The sequence below is a fragment of the Melanaphis sacchari genome, unplaced genomic scaffold (assembly GCF_002803265.2).
Source record: "Melanaphis sacchari strain LSU unplaced genomic scaffold, SCAv2.0 Contig85_pilon_pilon, whole genome shotgun sequence".
NCBI classification, from domain to species: Eukaryota; Metazoa; Arthropoda; class Insecta; order Hemiptera; family Aphididae; genus Melanaphis; species Melanaphis sacchari.
This window is the reverse complement of record NW_020271605.1, coordinates 589,260-614,895: the sequence shown is the minus strand read 5'-3', so window position 1 is coordinate 614,895 and position 25,636 is coordinate 589,260. Positions and strand designations below refer to the sequence as shown.

Genomic DNA, 25,636 nt, shown 5'->3' with positions numbered 1-25,636 from the left:
ATTGTAGATAAGATATTTTCCACATAACATTTTGAAGCCTCAAATATTAGTCCTAAAGCAACTCTACAACTAAAAGTCTTAATTAATATAACCTAACATAATTATACATAATAATTAATAATAGCTATACCTATAAAATATATTCAAAATCTATCAAAAATACTTAAAGTTTACAACTTGTTTTAAAACTCAAGATTTTATCCTGAAATCCTGTATACAAATGTAAAATAAATTAAAATTTCTATTGATATTTATTTGCTAATATTTAAATATAAAAAGAATTAAATAAAATTTTTTTTATAGTTTTTAAAATAAGATCCTTAATAAAGAACCGGCAAATGTTTTTGATACAGGAAAAATGCATAGTGGTAAACTACAATAAATATTTTTATTTTTGTTAAAAAAAAAGACTCGCCAATATTAAGCATACCTTAATAGGTAAAATTTAAAACAAAATTTTGATTGAGTAAATAAATTAAAATGCAATTTTTTATTTTTCAAATTAAATACATAATTTATGAGTGGTGTTATATATTTAAAATAAACATTTCTACCTACTGTTACTTTGAAGTTTATAAAACACATGCTGCATATTTATGTGATTAAAATCAATTAAAATGCTTATGTTTACAAATTATATATATATAAAAAATATATGATTTGTCTTAAGTTTTGAAAATAATGAAGTCCTACAAAGTTATATTAAAAATCATGTCACCTATGTAAATATTGAATTACTGTACTGCAATAATTATTCATAATTATTAAATATGTAAGTTTTAACAATGAAACCAATTAGCATTTGTTATGTCACAGGAAAAATAAATATCATATAAAACATATACAAGTCAATCAATAACATCTACTATTTACTTTTAACATTCTTCTAAAAATTATAGTACAAAATAATTTTAATCTTTATAATCATAAGGAGATAAAGTAGTAAATCCTTTGTATTTCTTTTTAGTTTTTAGACCAGTAACCAAGTTTGAACTGCGTGGAAATGCAGTAACACCATCAAACATTAAATCTGTCTCTGGATGGAACCTATGATAGTTGGCTAAAATATGGAGATTAGGCGGTAATTCACGATTCTGAAGTGCATCATATGGTATAACTGTGTCTACAGGTGTCTCATAAAACTCAAAAACATCACCTATGAAAAAAATAATAAATTATACTGAGCATTAAAACTTAATTTTTAATTTACCTAAAGTATTCACAGTATGTAAAAGTGAATTTGGTACTTTATGGTTAACCAATTCTTCACATTTTTTTAGTAAACGGATTTTTTCGTGTTTATCTAGTGTGTATGACACTTTAGTTTGATTTACTGTATTGTTTGCTATTTTAATTATAACGTTCCTGATGTCTAATGGAGGATCATACTCTTTAAGAGGCCTTAAAAATCTGAACATATAAAACATATTATCAATTACAATTTTTGATTATTATTTTAAAATATATGGACCAACCCTCTTGATGCTAAAGTTTTAGCATTTCCTTCAAATTTGCTTCGTGGAGGTACCCATGGTATACTTCTTTTTACTTTTTTGTGTAAATGTCTAACCTGTAAATAATCAAAATAAATAAATTAATTAAATAACAATTGTTCTTACTTAATAAGAACATATAATTTATATTTTAAGTTTTTTTTTTTTGGAATATTTATATGTTATATTATATTACATCATTATAACATTTTGGAAATATTAAGAAATACAATTTAATATACTGAAATTAATATTATTTTACATGTTAAAAATCCTATTTTGGAGAACTATTTTTTAATTAACTATATATTTAGACCTAGGTACTAAATTTCAAGTTGACAATATATAGCTCAGTGGTGTACTGATGGAGGGGGGAGGGTAAGGGCTTAACCCCCCATAAGTAAAACATGTATAATGATTTCTTTTATGATATATTACAATTAACAGAGGTTTTTTAAACACATGTATGTATATAAATGGTAACCCCCCATAAACGTATTTTGTGTACGCCACTGATATAGCTATTAATTTAATTATGTATTCAGATTAAGTATGCAAACTAGCTTGAATACTAGTTTGCTTACTACAACTACTAGTTTAAGAAAAAAAGGAAAATTAATATCTATTATCCATAAGCTAATTGACACGAAGTGCTAAGGCGAATTGAAATCATTAACCCACGATAACATTATTAGTAGTTGTGTACGTTAGTAATCAATCTGAAAATAATATTAGTAGAAATGTTAAGTTGTTGAATAAATTATTAAGGTACGAGGACACTAAAATGACTAAAGAACACAATAGAGTATTGACTTTCAAACAAGAATAAAAAGGTTTAAAGTTTAAGCTTAATGCTATAAACACTTTATTCTATAAAACATGAACGGTTCATCTTAATTCCTAACGGTAAAATATAAATTTTAAATATTTCAATTATAATTAATAATATCTGCTGGCACAGAGTTCAAGCGGGAAATTCGTGCCTGTCACATCAGTTGGCACTGGCAGAAGCGCCAACCAAAACAATTATTTTATCAATTCATCAGATTTGATAATAATTTTTTTTTTTATATACACACCGCTAACACGGAATATTTATTCTATGCCACTACCACTATTAAGAATTAAAATGATAAAATTGCATCATAATAATAATACGATTACAACTTTCATGTAAAACCACACTCATCTTGTATCATCATAATATTTTTATTATCACTACATCGTTATTGTTGGTTGGCCGGCAAAAACAGATTAAAATCAATTTTGTAATCGTCCGCGCGTCTTATACGAAAACTATGGTCATAACCTTTAAAAAGTTACATCGTCAGACACTTTTGACAGGATGATAACAATTAAAGAACGTACAATATCGTTAAGACGAAAATATTCGGATTTGCGTTGCTAAATTAACCTAACATCATAAATGCGATCACATGAAATGTAACGCGATTACGATTGTCGTGAATTTCTATAGTTTACCTGGATGGCGAATAGGTCGCGCAAAGTCGTAGCGGCAGCATTGTTGTTGGCATTCGCAGATAACAATAATCGTAGTGAGGCGCCCGGACGATTTAATACGTAACCAGCCATCATCGTTGCTGTCATTGTAGCTTTGAAAAACTTAAATCTAAAACATTATTGTCGATTTGTTATCATCAATTGCATACATATCGTTAATCCGTGATATACCTTCTCCGGTGGTTCGGTGGCGGCGTATGTTTTTACCGCAGTGGCCGCAATTCTGGTTACCACTGTGTTAACCATGTGACGGGTGTTGAGCCAATCGGGTAAGCGGGTCCTTCGGGTAGTGAGTGCGTGCGTGAGCGAGTGCGTGCGTGCGTGCGCGAGTGTGTGTTGGTGTGTCCGCCATTTTACGCGACTCGTCGCCGTCGAACATGAACAACAACGCAGCTCCGGGCGCATCGGATAATGATTGTCGCGTTTCCGGCCTGTGATTATGTCCGTACTCGTTATTGACGCACGTCCGTCGTTCGGCCGAAACTGTTTCGCGTATACCGTCGCGTCGTCGTGGTCGTGGTGTCCGCGGTCCGCCGGCGCCTCAGCCGTGGTGTTTGTGTGACGTCCAAGACGTCGCCTTCGTCGTCGCAGCAGCCGTCGTACCGGGCAAAATGTCCAATGAAAAATGACTCACTCCAACCATCAGACCAACGGGGCCAGCTTGGAGGATTGCCACACAAACTTCTTCGCCCTGGTTAGTACTTAGTTTTCATTAGTGGTGTCCGTTTTACATCATTGTCTCTTTAAAGTCGCGTAGTCAATAGCTTATACGCATATACGTATTTTATGTATACGATATATATCTGTTGGTTAACGCCACAAGTAGTAAACTCAAATATACACAATTTTTTAACGTTAGCAGCCCCTATCTTCCGCCACTCGATCATACCCATTCAAACAATCTTCTAAATTATGTAATCTGGGGACAAGTATCCACTGGATTTTAAACTATTGTATTTATTTTCGCTAGTCATTTTCTTGGTGTAATTGCATGTCATATTTATTTTTTCACCAATAGATTACTTAATTAAATGTTTAAATGTCTTATTACAATTCTATGTTCATTGGCTTTTCCTGGCCGTTTGTATGGTGCATAATACATATCTTAATCAGTCTGTGAAAACTGAGTGGAACTTATTTTCAACATTTACCCATTGACTACATACTGACCTATTTAGAAAACACAACTTTCAATTATTTTCTATTTTTATTGAAGCTTAAGGTTTAGAGTTTTCAATATTTTGTTAGGCAATAAAACTAGGTTAATTAAGTCAGATTATACATTATATTTTATTCAAATTCAATCAATATTAGTATGATGATACTCGAAAGGTTAAGATGATGTTTCAATTCCAGCTTAATTGCTGTTTATTTTAAACAAAATCAAGATATTTTTTAAGAAAATGACGTTTACATATTAGCTTTGAAAAATACAAATACAATACTATATTAAATTTCATTAATCTTTTAATATGTTATTTAAATTAAAATTTTTATGTTTTGTTCATTTATATTCTTAAGAATTATTTCTTTTTGCTCTAATAATCTATAAATTATTTTTATTTACCTAGATATTTTTAGTTCAAAACTTGATATTTATATAAATGTCTAGTTAGGATTTCATTAGTCCTTATTTCTAAATGATAGACAGGTCATATGTTCTTAGGTCATCATTGATAATAGATAAATATTTCTCAACTTTATTTTAAATTTAAACTGTTTTCCTGTTTCATTTTAGCTACCTAAAGATTATTTCTTTTACTCGTGAAATTTGATATAAGTATATTAGAACATATAATATGTAGATGTACCTTGATATATTAATTTTCTGCAATTACATTCAAAATGAAATATGACATTATGATACATTTCAAATAAATTTTCATCTTTATTAGGTATTAAAGTATGTACCTAGTTCCTACAAAGATAGTACGAATATATTTATATCAAGCTAGAATTTTATACATAAGTATGAAAATTCAAAAAATATTGTTTAAGTGTTATTTAATTAAATGTTATATTAGAAAGTTTTAGATATAGGTTTTTACTTAATGTTCTTCATTTTTTTTTTTTCAATAATTCATTGTCAATCATAGTTGTCTTAGTGATTTTAGGTAAGTCTATCAATCTATAATGATTACTCTTTTTTTTATTGCCAATTTAGATAAGACAGCAAATAATTTACTTTTCAAATCATTAATATTAATCACAAAATTGATGTATTAAACTGTAACACAAAAAAAAAAATTCTTCTGAAATCGTTTTTAGATAGGTAGTAATATATTAATGTTAGTTTAAAGTAGGAGAAGACAATATTGTCGTCCGTAGTCTAACTTTTTACTATAGAAGGGTAATAAATTAACTGTTAAAATAACTTAAATGCTTTAATAAAGATTTTTTTGTTAGTTTTCTCTATATAAACTCAAAATTACTTAATAAACAAAAAAAGTTTTCACGGATCTTTTTTTTATTATTTATCCAAAATCTTTAAAAAATGTGTTGTGAACCTCAGGTAAAGGGTTAAAATTTGAGTTTTATCTTTCATAGCAACTTTAAATCAGTGCTTTTAAAATTTGTTGTCAAATAATCTACCTTGCAATTTTGAATTTATAATTTTCATATTTTTAAATAAATTTTTAGTTATTATTTGGAGTATTTTCTTTTCTATTTACTTTGAAAACAAATTATTTTATATTTATAAAGTTAAATATTTTATTTTGGTTATATCTATTGTATTTAATTTTTAATTTTACATTATTGTTTTTAAATATTTATAAAAAAAATGTATTTATATTTACTTTGGAAAGTGTAATTGTACCTACCTATATTTAATAATTATATGTGGAACGTATAGACTTTTATTTTCAAAAATAAAATATGAAATAACAATGTAATTTGCATTCCAAACAGATGTCTATTTTTCTACTTTTATTATTGTAAATTATGTATCTGTGCTCTATTTTTCGGTTTTTATATACTAATACTTGCCATTTAAATTTACACAGGTTTTAAATGCAAATGATCTTCAAAAGTTTCCTGTTAATACAATATTTACATTAATTAATAATAAGAAATTGTGAATTAATACAAATTTGAAAGTTACGAAATGTATTTTATTATTAAGTTTATTTTTAATGTTGTAGGTACTTAATTTATTTATTATATTTTAATTCAGGTTTTCAGTTTTTAGATTTTTTTAAATATTATAAATAATAACTAGTTAAAAATGAATAAACTCGCTATATCTAATCTAGTTTGTACCTATTAAAAAAAAGTATAATAAAAAAGTATTTATCATTTATACTTTTATGTATAAAAATTGAAAATAAATCACTTTTTAAATCATTCATATTTATTTGGTTATTTAGAGTAATATTGAACATTATCTAGTTGCATTTATTGGCCAGTGTCCAGAGGATTAAATTTTTCAATGTTATTGTTTTGACCAAGTCGATTTTCCTACGTTTCTAAGTACCATTATAGAAATGCTAGTGATAATGTTAACAACTGATTAGGTATTCGCAATCAAATTTGTTTGGCCATAAATTAAGATTTAAACTACCACTGGATCGAGTAAGATACCATCACTACTATCTGTCAACGAATTATGTCTTATCATACAAAAATGTATTACATCGTCTATTAATATCTACGAAATCTCACATAGTGAGATAGTACCTTGATCGAAAACGTATTTCCTAATAATATTGTGCTTATCGTTAATAACAATATTAGTCTGTAACTTTCGTTGTTGTTATTATTATTATTATTATTATTATTGACTATTTCTTTATCAAAACTCGACGTCGAGACGCGTGCACGTAGATAAGCGGACGCATGGCAGTAGTTGGCTTAAGCATTCACCCCGTGAAGACAATATTGACCCGTGTATTCACAAACTTAATCAGTAGTTTGAAATCTGCAAACTTTGATTCGTTCGATACAACTATAAATATAATATCTACTTATATACTAATCTGTTTTAAAAAAATACAATTCCCTGAATATTTTTTCCCCTGTAAGATACACATTATAATATAATATATCCTTGCTATTACTATAAGTATATACGCGCGCACGCGCACGCACATACACACACAGAGGCAATGTCCTGCGTATTTTCAAACCGCTTTCAGTGGTTCCTAAAAGCGGACTGCCGACATTATCAGTTTTTATTTTCGTTTTTTTCCTCAGTCGAAAATTTTGTAAACATTTCCGTATCGGTTAAATATTGATTTTTCCCGCGCCCGCCGTAAGACCTCCGTTACCACCTCCACCGCTACCGTCAATTCGTCTGCCTTATAGTTTTACGCGCGCGTTTTTCTTTTCTAACCGATGATGTCCTCGTGAAAAATACACATTTGCTGCTTTTGGATGCGTTCCGGCACTTCGTTTGTGGTCCACAATGTTATTTGTGGTAAACGCAAGGCGGCGGCGATGAAATACATAATATTTTTATTGTTTAACTGTTTACTGTACACGACACGACTCCGTTGTGTAACGTGTCGCTTGCTTATATGTAATACAAATCGTTAATTATAGTATATTTCTGACTATGATTTCATTATTTATAATGCTTAACAGGTTTGTCAATATTCCGCTCCGTTGTCTTTTTTTTTTCGTGATAGACTATTGTCCGTATCATGTATTAAATATTTACTACTATTTATTACTGATACTAATATTACTACTCTTTTTTTTATACATTTAGAAGATTCCTCTTTAATAATATGTATCTTTCGGTTTTCTCCACAGTTCACGTCCTCTTAGTATAAGTCATATAGACAAGTATTAATTTTGTTCTGTTAGTCACACGCATAGCAGATAGCCACATGGCTATCGATTGATTTTCTCTCTCTTTTAAATCATTGCATATAAACTACAATAATATGAATAATATCTGTTTGTGTGAGCACTCTCGTTCTATTTTTCGACCTGATCTTTCTTCTAGTTAAATGCGGTCGTAGCGGCGATAATGACTAGTTGATATACTCGAGAATTCCATGGGTCTGCATTTGCGTCGTTAATGTTGCACACATCTTATATATTATAAAATATTAATATTATATTATGCTATTTCATGCCGGATAGTTTTTAAAATGTGTATTGTCAAAAAAATAAAAATAAACTGGATTATTGTCTGCCGGTAGGGAGGGTTATATCGTCTGTAGAGGTGTTTCACCCTTACGGAAAAAAACGAGTCTAAGGGATAATAGTATGATTTCGTTAGGGTGATTAATGGTGGTGGCAGTGTGGTCTTGTCGTCAGAGCGGTAGCGTTTACCCGATAATGAACAAGTTTGTAATGAGCGTCGGTACCCGCGCCTTTACCCACTCCATAGTTCCGTAGTGAAAATTAACACTGCTATCATTGTAACCCGCTATCAGTGAGCTCTGCGGCAGGCTGTCACCGCTCTAAAAAGTGACCTGGCCGCAAAATAGGTGTTCACCCCTCTACCGTTTCGTCTGTCTAGTGGAACGTCTAATGCACTCTTAAACACTATTGACGGTTTCGTCAAACGCTAACAGAGGAAACCACCTTTGGCGGCGCTCGATTGTCTAGACATTTTTTTTTAATTTATTCCGACATCGGATAATAATCGACGGTTTGACCACTGGCTATTTTCTCACCCATTCGCCGCCCCCTCCACCAGTCGACAAGTACTTCCTTGTCGCATCGCCCAATTTTCAGTCTCGTTTATGTTTGCATGGGGGGGGGGGGTTACTTTTCTCTCTTCGGTCGCGGGGAAGCCAACTTGCTATCACCTCTTTATCCCACCTCTCACCATTAGGTTTGGCGCGTACTCGTATACCATACAATAAGCTTAATACTTTTATAATAATATTATACACATAAATATTATTGTTTGTAACGTGCGCGTTCCCTCGGAGTTTCACCTCCGACAGATGTTCCTTTTCGGGTCGACGGGACTGCCATCGTGCGGACACGGTGGGAAAACGCGGCTATGTTTTACAATAGTATACTGATAGGGTGGTGTTGGTGATGCGGTAGCGGTGTAGCACGACTATAGTGGGACGACTAGAGTAGCAGAACTGTTGTTGATGGCGGGGGGCAACGTTGCCGCTCGTTCGGTCACGGTCGGCGATCGTCTTGCGCAAAAATCCGACCGGCTCCGACCTCTTTCACTTCGGCCGGTGTCGTTACGCCGTACGATTTACATGCAGTTTCTTTTGATCGTATTGTTATGTCCCGGTAGAGGGGACCCCGCTGCCGCCGCAACTACTATACCTCCGTCGTCGCCGACACCTCTGTAATTCCGCGTACCGTAACAACCGGACGTGTGCAGTGGTTACCAAAATATTGGAAAACATCAGGATAACACGATTGTTTTATTTTTACGATATTGTTATCGTTTTAACCCTAATTGTTTTATTTTTTAACGGCGCAAAATACAACAAATGTTTAATACACATTAGTTTTTATCAGGCTATCAATCATCATCTATGACGGTCATCATTTATTCGACTGTATATTCTATTGGTATTTTTTTTACGAACGAGGTCACATACTCTCATTTTATGTGAATGTATTTATTTCTTTTTCTTTTGCCCCCCACCTAAAACTACAATGATTTCTACCCGGTATAAACGCTGCTCGTTCTAATAATCCAAAACCTAATACTTATTATTTTCTGTACATTTGTACACTTAATTTTTCTCTCCTCGACCCTCGTATCCTCTGTTTTCTCCATTTTATGCTTTCCCCCCTCCCCCCTTTGCCAAGTGTTGCCAACTATTCTTCCATCGAAGTTCACTACTACTAATTTTATTCTACTATATTATTATGATATGTCGTGGGTGGCATCCGTATCCTGTGTGTAGTGTGTACGGACGATGACCGTGTCGAGAAAAAAAAGGAGAAACAATCGTGTCCGATAGACATCATTTAGGTTATTAACACCAGTCGGCTGTCGCCCGCCCCCAACACAGGTCTACCTGCAAGGGTTAACGGTGTCTTCTTGCAGTGTTCTCCAGTAACTAGTTTTCGTCAAATCTATAGTAAATCTAGAACGTCACCCATTCATACACTAAATATGATATTATTACAATTTATTGGCAATATCTGTGTTTGGGAATCTCTGGAGTTGTGTATTATTTGCTTATTGCGGTACCTAAAAAAGCATTCCGCTTAACAAGTTATCGATAATAATATTTAATGTATAAGTATGTGTAGACCGTAGACATCAGAAACTTTTGCATACAAATGTGATGGTGTTTGGTGAATATTTGGATATACAAAACAATGTTTCTACATTTATTGAAACTCTCATAGGCTTGTCTACTTACTACTACCTAAAATTATTATTTATTTTTTACTCCTTCAGGAAAAAAGTCAGTTTATAAAAGCACTTGTCGGAACACTCGTTAGTTTCATTGGTAAAAAGGCCACATCAGGTTTTTTAATCCGAATTTCACTGAGTAACGAAGGAGTAAAGAGGTTGATATAAACGTTATAAAAAAATTATTACTAATGTATATGTCGTTTGTGCGCATATACGTACCTACACCTACCCGTCTTCCATATTATTGTATATCATATCGTTTGGCGCCCACTGGAATGTGACGATCCGCCGCACGCACATTGAACGTCTGCCGCAACATACACCGGCCGCGGCGTCGATAACGACCTCCACCGTTACGGTTTGGTATTGTGGTAGTAGTGTATGGTCTAATTGAACTGGTCCGTCTCAGAGGGTGCCGTAGACGGCTGTCCCCTTCAGGAGTGTCTCATAATCTGCCACTTAAGAAATATTTAACGTGTACAACCAGTGCTGGATTTACAGGGGTTGCAATGCACCGGGGTATCTGGGTTAAGTTTGTTTTAGGGGAATCATTTTGATGTCCCTGATTTTGTAAAGTCTTAAATTCCTTAGAATATTGAATAATGTTTAAAAAAATGTATTTCATTAAATAATTCTATCCTTTTATTTTAAACTTTTATGGACTCGGTTTTATGCCTAATTTGATTTAAAAAAATACATGAGTCATAGATGTATCTAGTTGTGAAATGTTTTCTTTTTTAAATCTATCTTCACTTTTATATTTTTATCAAATACCAAAAAAAAAGTAAATGCTTAATTAAAGCATCAAATGACTTTTATATAGTTATGTTTTTTTATAATAGGTCTCTAATATTAGTAATTGCGCCTTTTAAAAGAAATTCGGCACTGTGTGCAATGTTATTGTATATCTACGCATTCTCCGAAATGGACTTGCGAGTTACAAGGATCGTCAAGTATAAAGTGGATGTATTATATTGGTGTTTAATGTGAATACACGAGTGCGCTCGCGAAGGGGGTATATCGGCGTGACGCCACAGGGTCGTGTCTCGGCCACCAGCGGATATTGATTTCGTGACTAACGCATGGAAGTGGGGTGGCGGGTCCATGTCTTTGGGAAGACGAGGATGCATAGTCGATAATGCCCCCTTGCCGCCATGCACTACTTCATGAGAACGCGCACTCTTGCCTTTCGCCGTCGTTCTCGCGCCTTTTGTCGCTCTACCTTTGCCAAAATCTGTGTATTTGTTTCTTGACTTCGTTTTTTGTTTCGTTACTCTATAAAGTACAGCATATTTACACGTACATTTTACATCACATAATCATGTATTAAATGTTTGTTTTACAAATATCGCGTATATGTACATATTATCGGCGACAATGTTCGTCTAGGATATATCATTTTGTAATAAATACTTATATAATAATTCCTTAGAAAATAATACATTTCCCCCCCCTTTACTTGTCGTCGTATCAACTCTTATCGGACAAACTTGCAGCGACCACACGTGTGGCATTTACACCGGTCGATTGTTGGCACAACTAACTTTCCACTAACCCTACCATCATCTCGTTCCACCCTCTAGCAGCCGCGTTTTGTACCACCGTCGTTATGGCTGTTTATATTTAGGAGAAACGTCATCACCACGTGCCTTTGTAACCGTGTGAGTGGTGGTAAAGTGTAGACTAGTTAGGTATATTATTTAAGTCCACAATATCACTGTCACTTCCTTTCAGCGTTTTATTTTATGAGCCATGTTCATATTTTTTTAGATTATTTATATTTTCTATCTAGCTAACTATTGAAGAATACATCTCCGTGATTAAACGGTCAACGCGTACTAACAGACTAAACATTTGTATTAGCATCATACATCGTCATTCCATGGCTTAGACAAATAATTTAGAAAATAATTCGGTGCAGTGTGTATAATATCAAAAAATTACATTCACGTTTAGAAAAAAAAAACATATTACCTACTTGTGACAAATTAGTAGGGACGGACTTGTATACTGTTTAGACAATTCTTGATAATATTATGTTTTTTTTCAAGTGTAAGAGATATATTATAAACAACAATATGTTGAACTTTCAGCGTTTTAGCGTCGAACGTTTTAGGTGCGAAATGGTAACAAATACTGATTTTCTACATTCAATCTATTTTTTATTTTTAAAAGCCCTTAATATTAAAACTATGAATAGCTCAAAAATTATAAAGAGTGAAAACATGGAATATTAATTACAATATATAAGTATTATTAATGTTGATTCCGTTAAATTTTAAGATTTTTATATGGATGCGTACAACAGTCACAAGTTATATCGTGTCCAGATATAGCAAATTCATATTTCAGGAAAATAAATTGAGAATCATTGTTATAGGATTGGATTTCAATCTTCAGATTGTGATTACAATAATATATAAAATTCGAGAAAAAAAAATTCTCATTAGTTATGTATGATTTCTTGCGATACATGTTTGATACATACCTTTTATCTTTGTTTTTTTTTCGACGAAATAAAACTAATATAGTTTTCACTTTTTTATAGCTAAAAAAGCACAAGATTTACTTCTTAAGAGTTAGTACAGGATTGAGAATTATTTATATTCACGATATGAAATTCGAAAGGATAATTTTGAAAACATTTTTTAAAATTTTTTATTTTAAAACTATTAATATTGTTTATTCTTTGATAAACATGTGTTTAATAAATAAATAGTTTCTCGCGCGTATTTCATAATTGTATGTGATTATAACATTTTCAAAGAAATGCTACAAAATATTTACAAAATGATAAATTAAAGACTATAGACCAAGTATTAAAAAACTTAAGTAAGTAACGGAATTCCGGATTATGATTATAGACTTGACAATACTTATCTTATACTTTTATCTTAGACTGGTGAATGCTAGATCAGATTTATGAATGAAACATCGCATAGTATGGCCCTTAGATTTTTAATTTAACTTATTTAGTTTATAACAATTTTGAAATCGAAAAAATTTTATTTCCAAGTATTTTGGATTATTAATTAATGATCATATAAATCATTTACCACAGTTAAAAGTTGTTTTGTTTTTTATAGTTTGAGCATTGAAATAAATAATGATAAATACCTAATTATTTTATTAAATTACTTAAAGTTAAATTAAACAAACTAAATTATAAATTTATAATTTTAGACTGACTTATGCGGCATAAAATGGCGTAAGTTTGTACACTGTTCAGCTGGTCCAGAAGGACCGCCTGATTGGGGAGGTGGTCCTGGTGGCGGAACCAATGCCTGTGGCTCGGTGCTTGAGGATCCTGTGTTATCCAGTTATACAAGATGTTTAACACATGATATGTTGGCTGTATGGCGACGTGTTTCATTACCGCCTGCCAACTCTCAACAGACATCACTTGATCCTTTGGTTCCTGCACCACCAACACCCATACCAGCTCTTCCACCTGCACTTTCTTTGAAGGCATCAAAAGAGTTGTGGATATTTTGGTATGGTGAAGAACCAGATCTGACTGGACTTGTTTCTCCTCAACTTTTACATAATGGTAAAATTTATATTACTAAATTTAATAAATGTGCTGATTAAAATTTTAATAAATTATTATTTTTTTTACAGAAGGTGATAATGGATCATGGGAAAGTGGTCTATCTTATGAATGCCGTTCACTTTTATTTAAGGCACTTCATAACTTAATAGAAAGGTAAATTTGTTTAAAATTGTCCATTATAAAATGTGTTTTAATTTTTGTTTGTATGATTTCAGATGTTTAATGTCTAGAGAATTTATTCGATTAGGAAAATGGTTTGTACAACCTTATTCATCTTCTGAGAAGTTAGATAATTCGAGGTAGCATTTCTTAGTAAATATATTTAACCATAATTTATGATTAAATTAATGTTAAAATTTTTGTAGTGCAAGTCATTTGTCATTTTCTTTTGCATTTTTTGTCCACGGAGAAAGCACTGTTTGTGCTAGCATAGATGTACGACAACATTCTATAGTACGAACTTTATCAAAAGAACACTTGGCACAAGCGTCCTCTCAACCTCAAAGTGGAACAAATATTCAAGGTAATTTTTGTTACTTATTTATTTATTATTAATATTTAATTATTTTAAATAAAATTCAATAATTCTAGTTATGCTTGCACCATTTGGCCTTGCTGGTACATTAACTGGTCATGTATATAAGAATATGGATTCTGAAACTAGCCGTATGATGGATGAATGGAGTCATTTTTATCCAGTTGTTAATAATAATGGACCTAATGAATTAACTCCTGCAGTAGAAGTTTTAGTTGGTAAGTTCAGTATTTTTTACTTTATTATCTAAAATGTTAAAACTTATTAGTTTTTTATTGTGTATTTTTATAGGTGGCGTAAAAATGAGATATCCATCATGTTATGTTTTGGTAACTGATTTAGATGACAGTACTGCTGAGTTATATAAAAATCAGAATACTCATCAAACAAATCCCCAATCACAACAGCAGCAGCAGCAGCAACAACAACAACAACCACAACAACAATCACCACCACAGCTGCATCAACAACAACAGCAACAAAGTATTTATTTTATTTTTTTAAATATTATAATTATTTTAAACTTAATTTTGTTATTTTTAAGTAGTGCCTAAACAACAATTGTTTCCATCTAAACATCAACATCATCCAGATACAATAATATATGCTTTGGATAATGCAGCATCAGCTATACCTGAACGAGCATGGCAAGATTGTGTGTTGGGGCCACTACACACAGAACAGAATCCTCCATCCAGACCTGAATCACCAACTTTAGGTCAATGGCACTTATCCGATCCATTACAAAAATTAACATGTTCCTGTACAAGGTAAGATCATTTGTATTAATATATTGTAAGTGAGATGTTAGTGTGATGTTTGTCTTTTGGAAACTTTGGAAGTCGATTGGTTTTTGTTATTTGGCTGGCTATTTACAGGTGTAGAAAAACGAGTTCCAAGCACCAGACACAGCCAATCGGCACACCATTCCATAGACGCACTCCCCTCCCTGATATTTTCATCACTCAGCAGCCGCCACCCGATGCAAACAATGCCACCCTCAGGTTTGTCTATTGATGAGACGCTTGGGAGGTGAAATGGTTTTAAAAATTAAATAAATCTTATATTTCTAAACAAGATTTTAGTTTATTAATTTATTTCAAAGGCCTTAAAATAACAACTGATGGTCTATTTTATAAATTTCTAATCCACATTAACAATTTTTTATGACTGGTTTTTTTTTAAATTTATTTGATGAATAAATTAACTTTTAATTGTTTTGGAATTATGATAGGGAGTATTTTATAATAATTAATTAATTGTGAATGTTTGAATTGTATTATTTAATAATTATTGGATATTCAGTATAATATATAATAAATTTATATTATAGCATAATATAAAAATAAATGGCATGAAATGGTGGTGGTGTTGGGTTATATAATTAAAATATATACATTTCTTATAATTTAAAAATATATGTACATAATTGCATGAACTATTATATTAAAAACAACTAATATAAATGGTTTTTGTCCCCTATATATATTCCAAATAACAAGATTTGTATAACTTAATTAAATTTTAATTTGTAAATTTTTTTTAGGTCATCGCGTGTTTGTCCTACAGATAGTCCTTGTGGGCTAGATTCTGTGCCACCTTTGCCTTCAGTACCAACTCCTCCATCAGCTGGACAACCAGCTCCACTTTCAATTCCTCCTCCAATGCTTAGTCCACATGATGAAAAAATTCCTATTACACCTCTTTCAGTTGACTTTCAGCCTAAGTCAGTATCATCTGTCTCCAATCAAGTATTTTCACCTTATCCTTCATCTGCTCCTGCTAGCCAGGAACCGGTTAAATCTGGACGAGAAAGTAACTCTGGCACACCTGCACCACCTAGTAATACTGTAAGCATCCCAGCAACTACGCCAACTGCAACAACACCAGTTCCAATGCAAACGCAAAGTTCGAGTGCTTATATTACATTAAAACGACCACAGCTCTCATCTAAAGATTATGAATCAAATTTGGTCGAAGAAGAAATAATGCCGTCTAAACTTTTATATGATTATTCTTCTATTGATGCTTGGTTATATCATCCAGTTAAAAAATTTAAACCAATTGTACCCAAACAAGAGCCAATTACACGAATAAATAATGTTATGGATAATCCAGCATCCCCACCACAAGTATATATTAGAAGAGATACTTGTGTACCTATTCTTCCAGTAATTTAAAATTATTATATTATTTTAGATGACTTTATTAATTAATATTTTCTTTTAAGGTTGAATCATCTGAAATTTCAATAAATAATTTTAGCAGCTTTGAAGAATTAAGAAATAATGCTCTCAGATTTAAAGGTGGTCGTTCAGATCCATACGAATTTGATGAAGAAAGTGGGGCTTGTTCTAGCAATAATATCATGATTTCCAATGATTATAAACTTAATACTTCTATGGCTGTGATGAAGGTAAAATATAATTTTTGTTAAGGATCTTCAACAATATATATTTTTTTTTAATAAAAAATATTGTTTTTTTTCCATATTATTGAATCACCATATTAAAAAAAAAATGTATTATCATTTATCAATATCTTATTTCTAGCAAACTAATTTTTCTTAGATATATGGTTTTTGGCATTAAAACCTTTAAAATCATTTAGCTTTTAAAACACGCAAACTGTGTTTTTATTATCACTATAATCAAGTCATATTTCAATTTTGCAAGATAGTTATGAAATAAAAATAAAAATATTATATTCATTAATTGTTCTATTTATTTGAATAATCAATATTGAAATTATTTCCTAGAAAAGCTTACAATATTGGATCAAAATATAAATTTCATTAAAAATCCTTATTGATATACTACTTTTTAAATGTTATAAAAGTCTCTTTATTTGATCAAATTTTTTTTTTTTAGAACGATGATATCAAAAAAGAATATGATCCTGGGTTAATGAATGGAAATAGGTGTACGAGTGATAATATACGAGATATTGATCACATATTTGACAATTCTGATGATTTGTCTAGTGATGAGGCAGTGGCATCTGTAAGTATTACTAAATTTATTTTCCTTTTCAAATTTGATTTTCATTAATAATAATAACATTTATAGCTACAAATGCAAACACCTCCTGGCTCAAATAAACCAGATGATTGTCTTGGAGGAGGATTGACTACACTTTTAGTGCGACCACCAAGAGGTAGTGGTGGTGGCAGTGGCGGTGGTGTCTTAAGGCCAGAAGAATTAGTAAAAATGTTTCCAACTCCTCCATCGTTAGAACACAATCCTATAGCATCTCCATGTCCTGACATAGATCTACTTCCACCTCGTACTTACCAAACAAATTCTTATATGGGAAGTCCTCAACATGATCACATAGATGTGGGTAATTCTAATTAATTTAATTGGTGTTTTATTAATATTTTTTTGTTTTTTGTTTAATAGGATTGGTCGTATGTGTACAAACCTCCAACTATTGCAAAAATGGTTGGTTCGTCAAAATATGCACCTCTCACAAATCTTCCGAGCCAAAACCTACCCCCATTAATAATACCTTCCAATTGTGTTTATAAACCTTCCTCTTTTGTTTACCACGCCTCATCACAACCTCAACAAATTCAACATCATCCACCACAGCCTGAAAAACCAAATCAGTAAGTTCAGCATTTTTTCCAATACATTAATTTTTAATTCTATTTATATATTAAGTAATAGTGTATTATTATTGATTATAAAATTAAATTTGTAAGATATTATAATTTAGAGAGTGGAACATTTCAACGTTATTTTGGTGCAAAGTTTTTTTTACTTTTTAAATATTAACTATGGATAAGAATGAATTTATACATTAAAAATATATAGTATGAATAATAAGCAGTAATATTTTATAGTATAATTTATTTGTATAGTTGAATGATATAATTGTATATACATGTTAAGTAATTTAAAAATAGCTATATTATAAAAAAATATTTGGCTATAATTAATATTTACAAAACAGAAATCAAAAAAAATCAATTTATAAAACAATCCATATAACAAATTTTAATAAATAATATTATGATATGAATTACCTATATCAAACAAAATATATAGAATATACATCAGTTAGAAAATTATGATTATTTTTTTATTTAAAAATAAATACAAATGTATTTGGATTATGATTATCTTACTTTTGATTACTGTATAAGCTACTAATAATTAAAAAATCTTACTTGGATTACCTTAATAATACTTAAAGAGACATTTATTAGCAATCCTATATGTTTTAGGAATTTATTTAATTATGTTTTTTTTTCAAAATAATGCTGAAATTCCAGTTTCTATTCATCTTTTAGGTAAAATTTCGAATAGCTAATCTGAAGTGGCAAATTAATTTAACGAATGGTTTTCATCGGTATATTAGAAACCTTTTTTATTTAATGATTTTATGTTAAGTAATATGCAAGACCGGTGTTAATATGTTTTTATTTTTTGTTAGCAAGGATTTTGATTTCCTATAAAATTTATATGCACCTCTTTATTAGGTTCCGATTTTGTCCCTTCAATTTAGCATATATTGCCATTGGGTAAACCAATCTATCATTTATATATATTTTCCTTAAAAATTGGTACATCTCCTAAAGCCTGGAATGTCAGTTTTGTCATCCTAGTCTGGTAATCTGGTGATAAATCTTTGGATATTAAACAATAGACCATTACCAAAATTAAGTATTATCATTCCATAAGCCATAACTTTTCAAAAAATTTTCAATTTCGCTTGTTTTATAATATTAAAATCTCTAAAAATTAGATGGTTATTATTTAATATCATTAATTTTGTGTATAAAATCTTAAATAATGTTATCAACTGTTCTGAATTTTTACAAAAAATTGAACTAACTTTGATTGTTATTATTTTTTTTTTTGTCAATTCCTGTTCTAAGCTAAAATGTTGTATTTATAATTTGTATTTTATATGTAGTCCATTATTCTCTTTAAATGTTAATTTAACAATAATTTTGCTTTTCACTTACTCTAATCATACTCTTTGAGGTATTACTATTTTATGTTTATCATCCACAAGTATTTTAATCAAAAAAAAAAATGAATTAATTAATATATACACAGCTTATACTGTACAGTAAAAAATTGATAAAGCAAATTGTTAATAATAATTACAAATTAGCAATAATCACAAAAAAAAGTTACAATCATTATTTATAAATGGAAATTATTTTTCTGTTCCTAAATAAATTCACTATATTGTTTTTTGTCTTGATGATCAGAGTTATGAATTATTTGTTTTATGATGACATTAATTTTTATTTTAGCTCTAACTATAAAATGGCATGATAAGCTTAATGGTAAAAATACTTAAAAATAGATTTAAATATTTTTAAAATTTCATTATTTATAGTGAATAATATATAATGTAGTAAAAATATCTATAAACAATTTATATATTTTTAATTAGAACTAAATAACTAAAATTTGTTATGTATTATTCAAGTATTCAATTATATAAAAATTAAACTTAAAATGTTAAATAAAAATGCTTTCTAATTTATTTTTATATTTTTAAATTGCTATAAGAACATCCTATGTGGCATTTTGAATAAAATGTTTGAATATTTTAGTTGGTCCTAAAACCTTAAACTAATATTTAATTAAAAATATTTCAAAATTAATTAAATATTTTAAAATTGTATTGTATATTGAAAATAATTAACGGAAACTTTCAAGCTTAAAGAACTGTAAACTTAACTTAATTGTATGTTTATCATTAATATAATTTTAAATTTGTTTTATTTTAGGATTGTACCTCCACCAGCATCTTCAGCTAATAACAATTTATTACCAAATGTAAATCGAAATAATCATTATCATCATCCAATAATGATGAGTCCATCACCCCATAATAGTACACCGTGGCCTGGAGGAGGAAATCAATATCATCGACCTCCACAACAACAAATACAACAACATCAACAAGTGCCCCCTCCACCATATAGTCCTGCACTTTCACAGCATCATAATATGAATGTTGTACCGACAAATATGTCTCCACCTGTACCTGAAGCTAACTCAATAGTTGTGAATGTCTTGCTAACTGACTCATTACTAAATGTCTTCCGAGATCATAATTTTGACAGTTGCACATTGTGTGTTTGTAATGCTGGTCCAAAAGTGGTCGGTAATATCAAAGGTACAGATGCAGCTGTTTATCTCACTCATACTTTAACTCCTAATGGATTTTCATCTCAATATCAACAACATCATATGTCTGTTGGAATTCCTGGTAATTATTATAATTTTTATAACCATGTGTAATTTATTTGAATTTATTTATTTTAAATTACTTTAGGTGATGAGGATGGAATTCGATGTAGTTGTGGTTTCAGTGCTGTTGTGAACCGCAGATTATCTCATAAATCGGGATTATTTCCTGAAGATGAGGCTGAAATCACTGGACTTATTGAAGATAGTCCTGTGCGTGCTGATGATAATTCTATGAACCCTGATGTATTAGAATTAGTTAGGGAACAATGTGCTGCTGTGATTTATAGTTCTTGTAGTTCCCTAGTACGGGCAGCCGCAAAGTTTCCCATAAATAATCCACCACAGACTGCAACTGTAAATATGTTAGAATTTACTGATACTAATCAAGTGGCTCTATTAGCTCTTGAACAAGGGAGATTAGCTAAGGTTTGTACAACAATTTATTTCACAGTGTACTTTTTTTTTTTTGTAGATTATGAAGTATTTGTTTATTATTTTGTACAGCTGGAAGGTGGAATGAATAATCATTGGCAAGTTGAACACCACCGATGGCCTGGTAATCATCAACAATCATTGCCACCATTAAATAATAGTTCTCCCCCTGTACATAGATGGGCTTATAGTCAAGCATCAGGACCACGTAGTAGTAGACAGCTTATAAGAGTTATGAGAACATTACAACCACTTTTACAAGAAGCTATTCAAAGAAGAAGTGTTACTACCAGGTTATGGGAACCCTATACTGTCACCGGACCATTAACTTGGCGACAATTCCATCGATTGGCTGGTAGGGGTACTGATGATAGATGTGAACCCCAACCAATCCCTCCAATTCTTGTTGGACATGACAAAGATTGGGTAGCTGTTGCTCCATTAGCTCTTCATTATTGGGATAAATTACTGCTAGAACCATTTTCATATTCACGTGATGTTGCATACATTGTTGTTAGTCCAGATAATGAATTTATTTTACAAAGAACAAGAGCATTTTTCAAAGAATTAAGTGCAGCTTATGAAATCAATAGATTAGGTCGTCATTGTCCTATCACAAAAGTGTTACGAGATGGTATTCTTAGAGTTGGCAAATCAGCTGCAGCAAAATTAGCTAAAGAACCTGTAGACGAATGGTTCTCAATGTTGGGTGAAAACCATCAATCATCCATGTTAAAATTATATGCCCAAGTTTGTCGCCATTATTTAGCACCACAACTCTCTCAATTTTCTATGGATAAGACTTTATTAGACCCACCGGAAGGTAGTGTTCCAAGACCTCCACCTTCTCCAATGCCACCACCAACATCCTCAATGACTCCTAACTCGGTGGAATCGCCTGTTTCATCCAATGAACGTGCACCTACTCCTAAGAATGATGGATTGGATGATTCTTCTAGTGGTTCACAGGCAGATAAAAGTTTTAATAGTAATGGAGATAACAGTCACTGTGAAGAAGATGATGGAGAAGTACCAGCCATTGTTATTTATTTAGTTGAACCTTTTTCAATTGGCAAGGATAGTAGTAACCTCGCAAGGATTGCTTGCCATGGTCTTTTACGATGTTATAATACAGTTTTGGCTACTCTTCCAGAAACTATACGATCAAATATATCTGTCCAGGTAATTGTTATTGAGTTATAGCAAAAAAATAAATATTTTAATGATAATGTATTAAAATATGTGAATTTCAATTTTCAGTTAATATCTTTAGAAAGTGTTTTGGAACTTGGCCGATCCTCAGATCATCTTAAAATGAGTGATAACATGAGAACCTTAGCTCTGTCAGTGTTTAGTCAATGTAGGCGATACTTAACTCACACAGCTAACATAAAAGCCTTAACTGGATTTGGTACAGCAGCCATGACCGAATTGTTCTTAAAAAATAAAGATGTTAGTATATTGGAAAATTCTATAGTTGGATTTTAGTTTTTTAATTATTTTTTTAATGTGTTTTGTTACAGGAAAAAAGCAGAACAGCATATAAAGCATATACTCCTCCTTTTATTTTAGCCGGTTATAGAAATAATAAAACTGGCCGACCCGATAGTGGAATAGCTGGTGATAGTAGTAGTGGTGGTGGTGATTCATTATCAAACATTGGTGGACTCAATGGAACTGGTTCTCCTTCAGGTACTGATCAACAATGTTCAGTACTTTATGCTAGTTATTGTATATCTGAAGATCAAAGATGGATATTAGCTACAGCAACTGATGAGCAAGGCATTCTATTAGAAACTGCTACAATTAATATTTATGTACCAAACAAGTAAGATATATAACTTTTATATCATGTTAATGAAGTTGTGTAATATGTACTTAATATATAGTAGGCGAAGAAAATCTCCAGCTAGAAGAATTGGTCTACAGAAGTTAATGGATTTCATCTTAGGTGTAATGAGTCAAAGTGTAACACCTTGGCGATTAGTTGTAGGTCGTGTGGGAAGAATTGGACACGGAGAACTTAAAGGTAATAAAACAATATAAAATTATTTTTATTTATCATTAAATAAATATGTGTAACATGTGTATTTTAGGTTGGTCGTGGCTATTAAGTCGTAAAGCGTTGATGAAAGCATCACGTCACTTAAAAGAATCTTGTGGCCAATGCAGTCTGTTATACCAAAAATCTGATGTACCTTCTGTAGTTAGCGCTTGCTTAGTTTCTTTAGAACCAGATTCTTCCTTAAGACTGATGACAGATCAATTCACACCTGATGAACGCTTTAGTCAAGCATCTGTTGCTTGTCAACTCTCTACACCCCGTGATGTATCGTCAACTCATATACTAGTTTTTCCAACATCTGCTACAACACAGGTAGTTACTTATAATTTTAGGGTATTATTAAAAATTTATCTTACATGAATATTTTTTATGTTTTAGTCCTCACAAACTGCGTTTCAAGAACAACAAATTAATGGTCCTGAACTTGGTGATGATGAATTATTCAGTGCATTTAATGAAGAAGATATGCAAAGTATGGAGGGCATGGGTGATTTCAATGACATATTTAGCACATGGAATGATTCGGATGCTGTGGGAAATACAAGCTTAGGACTTCCTAGTGGTGGTGTTTCTGGGGTTTTAGGTGGTCCAAGCAATAATGTCATAGGAGGCGTTTTGGGTTCTGGATCTTTGGGTGGTTCCATAGGAATGAGTCGAGGATCAATGGGGCCCAGAGGAGACTGTTCTTCTCAGCCTGGTAGTCCACCATCTTCTCAACCTTGTAGTCCTTATACTTGTGGATCATCTTCATATAGAGTAAGAATATTATTCTTATGATACAAATACAGTTACTTATATGTGCTTTTATTTTATTTACAGAATGGTGGTAGTTGTATTGATGGCCATGAAGAAGTGGGAGCATTACTTCAACAACCATTAGCTTTAGGCTATCTAGTATCTACTGCACCTACAGGACGTATGCCCACTTGGTTTTGGGCATCATGTGCACCTGACATAGAGAAATGTAGTCCTGCATTCCTTAAAAGTGCATTGCACATGCATACTGTGCAATTACCTAATAATGCTGATCCTGCAGCTGCAGATCTTCTTCATCCTACATCTGCAGTTTCAGCACATCCACTAGATTCACAATATACCACAGACGTCCTTAGGTAATAACTAATAATTTTTTATATTAAATAGCAATTATTGATATTAATTTAATATTCACACAGGTATGTTTTGGAGGGGTACAATGCATTATCATGGTTATCATTAGACTCAAACACTCATGACCGAATGTCTTGTTTGCCAATACACATGCAAGTGCTAATGCAGCTTTATCACACTATGAATGCTCTTATATGACGGTAACATGTTTTTCGAATAACATAATTAAATTTTCGTGAAACATTTCCTCTATTGTTTCAGTTAATTTTAGGTCAATTAAGGTGATATTTAATTATTGTAAATTTTTAGCTTTATTTTAAGGAAAATATACATAAAAAAAAAAAAAAAAAATACAAAAACAAAATGAAAAATAACTGGACACCATTTTAGTGTAGATGAAATGTTACAAATTTTTAACAAATAACATATATGTAATATCTAGGTACCAATGGATAGTAAAAATTTTTAGGGCAATTTTATTTTAAACAGTGCGTTATAGGCGAATTGTGAATGTAATAATATTATTATTGTTCTTGATACATTATTTTTTTCTTTTTTTTAACGACAATTTTTGTTTAATTGTCAAGGAACGAGTTACCATAAAATATTGTATCGTTTTAATGGTTGTTCATATTTAAGTTTTTTTTTTTTTTTGCATAATATAATTTATTTCTCCTTTTTTTATTATCTTACTAAATTATTATATATTTTTTTTAGTAAATGTCAATTTTAGTCACATTTAAATGTGATTGTTGTTGTGTTTTAATGTCTTAGCTTTATATATTCTTTTTTTTTTTTTTGGGCTTTTATTTCCCCTCCCTTTTCCGTTTTGAAACCGGACTACTTGTATTATATTTATTTATAAATGTATTTTGGTTTATTATCGTATATTATTATTATTATTGAATTGTACATATATACATATATATATATATATATATATTTTATTAACTATTTGTGTAAAATATTTATCAAATTGACCAAAAAAGAAAAAAAAATCCTGTAGAAACTCCAACAGAATTGTAGCCAATTTGAACAAATTAAATTATATATTTATTCTAACCAAAGTCAATATTTATACATGTAAAACATTTTCAAATAATAATGCAATTAATATTATAATTAAATCTTTTTAGTTTTTTTTTTTTTTTTTTGTTTTGTACAGGTATATAGCATGTAAAAAAATAATATTAATAAATTATTAATGTTACAAAAATTATTATTAAATTACACATTTTAAGGTTTGTACAAACATAACAAAGGAATACAGGCAGTTTTTAATATTATTATTGTGAATATTATATAATATATGAAATATTAATAACTTGTACGCAGGCAATGTTAATGTTATTCCATTGAAAAACAACATTTGAAAAAAAAAATTATATGTGTTTTTATTTATT

General features: G+C 30.8%; 2 protein-coding genes across 4 annotated transcripts; one reads left to right on the top strand and one right to left on the bottom strand.

The window, feature by feature from the left end:
• Positions 1–842: 842 nt before the first annotated feature.
• On the bottom strand, positions 843–3,295 carry LOC112602325. Of its 2 annotated transcripts, XM_025350346.1 has the most exons (5): positions 3,186–3,295; positions 2,976–3,123; positions 1,476–1,570; positions 1,211–1,410; positions 843–1,156 (listed from the first exon to the last, which is right to left on the bottom strand). In XM_025350346.1, the coding sequence occupies exons 2-5, from the start codon at positions 3,099–3,101 to the stop codon at positions 912–914; spliced, it is 666 nt and encodes a 221-aa protein (XP_025206131.1). In that variant the 5' UTR covers positions 3,102–3,123; positions 3,186–3,295; the 3' UTR covers positions 843–911. The 2 variants fall into 2 exon arrangements, with proteins under 2 accessions (XP_025206131.1, XP_025206132.1); XM_025350347.1 differs by lacking the exon at positions 3,186–3,295 and having other exon boundaries at positions 2,976–3,179.
• A 344-nt stretch (positions 3,296–3,639) lies between these two features.
• On the top strand, positions 3,640–24,431 carry LOC112602324 (mediator of RNA polymerase II transcription subunit 13). Of its 2 annotated transcripts, none has more exons than XM_025350345.1 (24): positions 3,640–3,708; positions 13,501–13,867; positions 13,939–14,023; positions 14,086–14,169; positions 14,236–14,393; positions 14,462–14,623; positions 14,697–14,888; positions 14,953–15,175; positions 15,284–15,409; positions 15,952–16,576; positions 16,636–16,821; positions 17,276–17,407; positions 17,474–17,743; positions 17,807–18,015; positions 20,161–20,645; positions 20,712–21,052; positions 21,131–22,240; positions 22,319–22,510; positions 22,582–22,886; positions 22,948–23,087; positions 23,155–23,435; positions 23,502–23,879; positions 23,943–24,235; positions 24,299–24,431. In XM_025350345.1, exons 1-24 carry the CDS (start codon positions 3,640–3,642, stop codon positions 24,429–24,431), a joined length of 6,546 nt encoding a protein of 2,181 aa, XP_025206130.1. The 2 variants fall into 2 exon arrangements, with proteins under 2 accessions (XP_025206130.1, XP_025206129.1); XM_025350344.1 differs by having other exon boundaries at positions 14,950–15,175.
• Positions 24,432–25,636: the final 1,205 nt, after the last annotated feature.